We start from the raw sequence: 2,457 nt of genomic DNA, 5'->3' as shown, positions 1-2,457 counted from the left end.
TTCCAGGTTTTAAAAATCGCCATTTCTGCTGACTTATCCCTTTCCGTTTGACCTTAAGACACAGCTGGGAAATCGATTTGCACGTGCCCTTTGCCGGGGTGAAGATACTGGTATCAGAAACTATTAGATTTATACCTTAAGGGTCCAATGAACCATATCGATTTCAACCAAACACCCAGTATTTAACCTTACAAAACCACCAAAGGATAATAAAAGCATTATAAAAGCCTGACAAGCTTATGACCTTTCCTAGTGAGGATGGTGAATAGGGGAAAGATGGCATGGAGGAGGAGATATGAAAATGATGGAAGTGGGGGGAAAAGGAAAATGAGGGGAAGGGGAGGAGATGGAAGTAATGCTGAGGGAGATGGATCAGGGGTGATGGAAGGGAGGCGATGTTGAAGTAGACTTTAATGCAATAATTGCGGATGTTAAGGCAGCATCGGGAATTTTTAAAATGGATTTGTGATGCCAGAAGGGGACGTAAAAAGCTTGCTGCCAGAAAAACACTGAGCCCCACTCCCCAACAATGGGAGCTGAGTTGAAACATACCTAGCTTGATTTCTGAATTATCTGCAACATCCCCAAGTGACCAAAGTGTGCGTGGGTAGGGGACAGCAATTCAAAAAATTTAATTTTTCCCAGTATTGAAGAAAAGCTACCCCACTCTAATAAAATCAGCAGTCAGTGTGGGGTTTCCTGCTGGTGCCGGACCTTGTTGATTCTATGGTTACACTTTTAAAAAACTTTCTAATGGGTTCAGCTTTATCTCTCAAGAGGATGTTGTTTCCGTAAAAGTCTAGCATACCAATTCGGGTTTTGGCTGATGGTAATGCTGGTGTGATGTTCTGAGTTGATGGGCTTTTGATCAGACAGAACTTTTTGGCAACGCAAGGTTTCCTATCTTCGAAACAATTTTCTTTAATAGTATGAGGGAAAAATTCAAGGAGGAAAATGGCCAAAACAGAAAAAAATTCTGCTATCAACAATCTTTTCCTTAGTCCCAGGGAACCTACTAACATCTCCACTGGCAATCTAACAGGATTGATTGATGCAGGAGGAAGTGGCGAGGAAATGAAAAAAGTCATTAAAAGCATCCCGCTCCCCACACGGGCCCGATATGGGATTATGGACATGAACCTTGTTAGTGGGATTGGAATGTCCAATTTGGGCTCCAAGAGGCGAAAACCAGGGGGTTTATTGTCGATGAAACAGGGGTTGAAAAATTTCGAGTTTTGTGGAACTGTCCAAAATTCAGTATGAAAGTAGCATGATGGAATATGGAAGAACCATTGATGTTTTTTCGTTTTAAAATTGGACGGGGGGGTGAAACAAGATTTGGTTCTGAAGGGAGATGGAGCAGATTCATCAGGGGGAGACAGGTGATGGAGCAGATTAAAGGGGAGATTCAGGCGAGGGAGAAATTCACGGTGGGGGTTCAGGGATGGAAAATTCTGGTGGAGTTTCGGGCAGGGGCAGATTCTAGGGGGAGACGGGTGATAAGGTTTCTGGGAATTGGGTGGAGAGATTCATCAGGTGGAGTTTCGGGTGTGGAGCAGATTCATCAGGTGGGTTCGGGTGATGGGAGACATCAGGGGGAGTTCAGGGGATGGAGCAGATTCATCAGGGGGAGTTTCGGGTGATGGAGCAGATTCATCAGGTGGAGTTGGTGATGGAGCAGATTCACGGTGGAAAAACGGGATGAAGGTGAAGAAGATTTTTAAAACTTATAACCAAGTCGGATAACTCTGTCCGGGACTTTCGAAGTTCACCCGTAGAGGGTAGTTCCGTAGTAACGTTCGAGGGGGCCCTGAAGCAACTTCTTTATGTTTGAGGCAGGGGGATTTTTGAACAGTATGGAAGAAAGTATCAAAAGAATCAAGTCTGTCAGAGTTGAAAACAGTGTATTGGGAACTGCACAAGAAAGAGCGGGAAATAGGGAGGTAGCAAGGTTTAATTCGATTCACACAGCCCTTTGGGAGATTTGTTAAAAATTTGGGGGGGGGTTCTATGGGAAGAAGGGGGGAAGGTAATGAGGAACGGAAGTGAAGGTGGTAGATGGGGAGAGGAAGAAGGTGGTGGGATGGTGGAGACGGAAGGAAGGTGGTATGATGGTGGAGACGGAAGTGAAGGTGGTAGTGATGGGGAGACGGAAGTAAATGGTAGTGATGGGGAGACGGGGGAAGGGGGATGGAGAGGGTAATAGGGGAAAAAATTAAACCCAAGAAAGATAAAAAACGGGCCAACAAAATATATCAGATAAAAGGAAATTTCAATCTTGAATGGGCCTGAACCCCCAAAAAAAGGCGACCAAATCAAGAAGATGAAGAATTTTAATAGGAATTAAAAGCTTGTAAAGGGTTGGGGCCAAACTTAGGTGATGGGCGGTCCCGAACAAAAGTCTCGTACAACAACAAATGGACTTTAAAATGAATTGATGAACCATTCAGAAGAGGT

General features: G+C 44.4%; 1 protein-coding gene across 1 annotated transcript in view; it reads right to left on the bottom strand.

Moving 5' to 3' along the window:
* LOC113808664 (uncharacterized) overlaps positions 1 to 156 on the bottom strand; it is a 16,816-nt gene extending 16,660 nt beyond the window's left edge. The window contains exon 1 of the mRNA XM_070141578.1: positions 136 to 156. Within this exon, the coding sequence (XP_069997679.1) occupies positions 136 to 156 (21 nt within the window). The remainder of the gene's footprint in view (positions 1 to 135) is intronic.
* Between the last annotated feature and the right edge of the window lie 2,301 nt (positions 157 to 2,457).

The sequence above is a fragment of the Penaeus vannamei genome, chromosome 28 (genome assembly GCF_042767895.1).
Source record: "Penaeus vannamei isolate JL-2024 chromosome 28, ASM4276789v1, whole genome shotgun sequence".
Lineage (NCBI taxonomy): Eukaryota > Metazoa > Arthropoda > Malacostraca > Decapoda > Penaeidae > Penaeus > Penaeus vannamei.
This window is presented reverse-complemented; position numbering and strand designations above follow the sequence as displayed.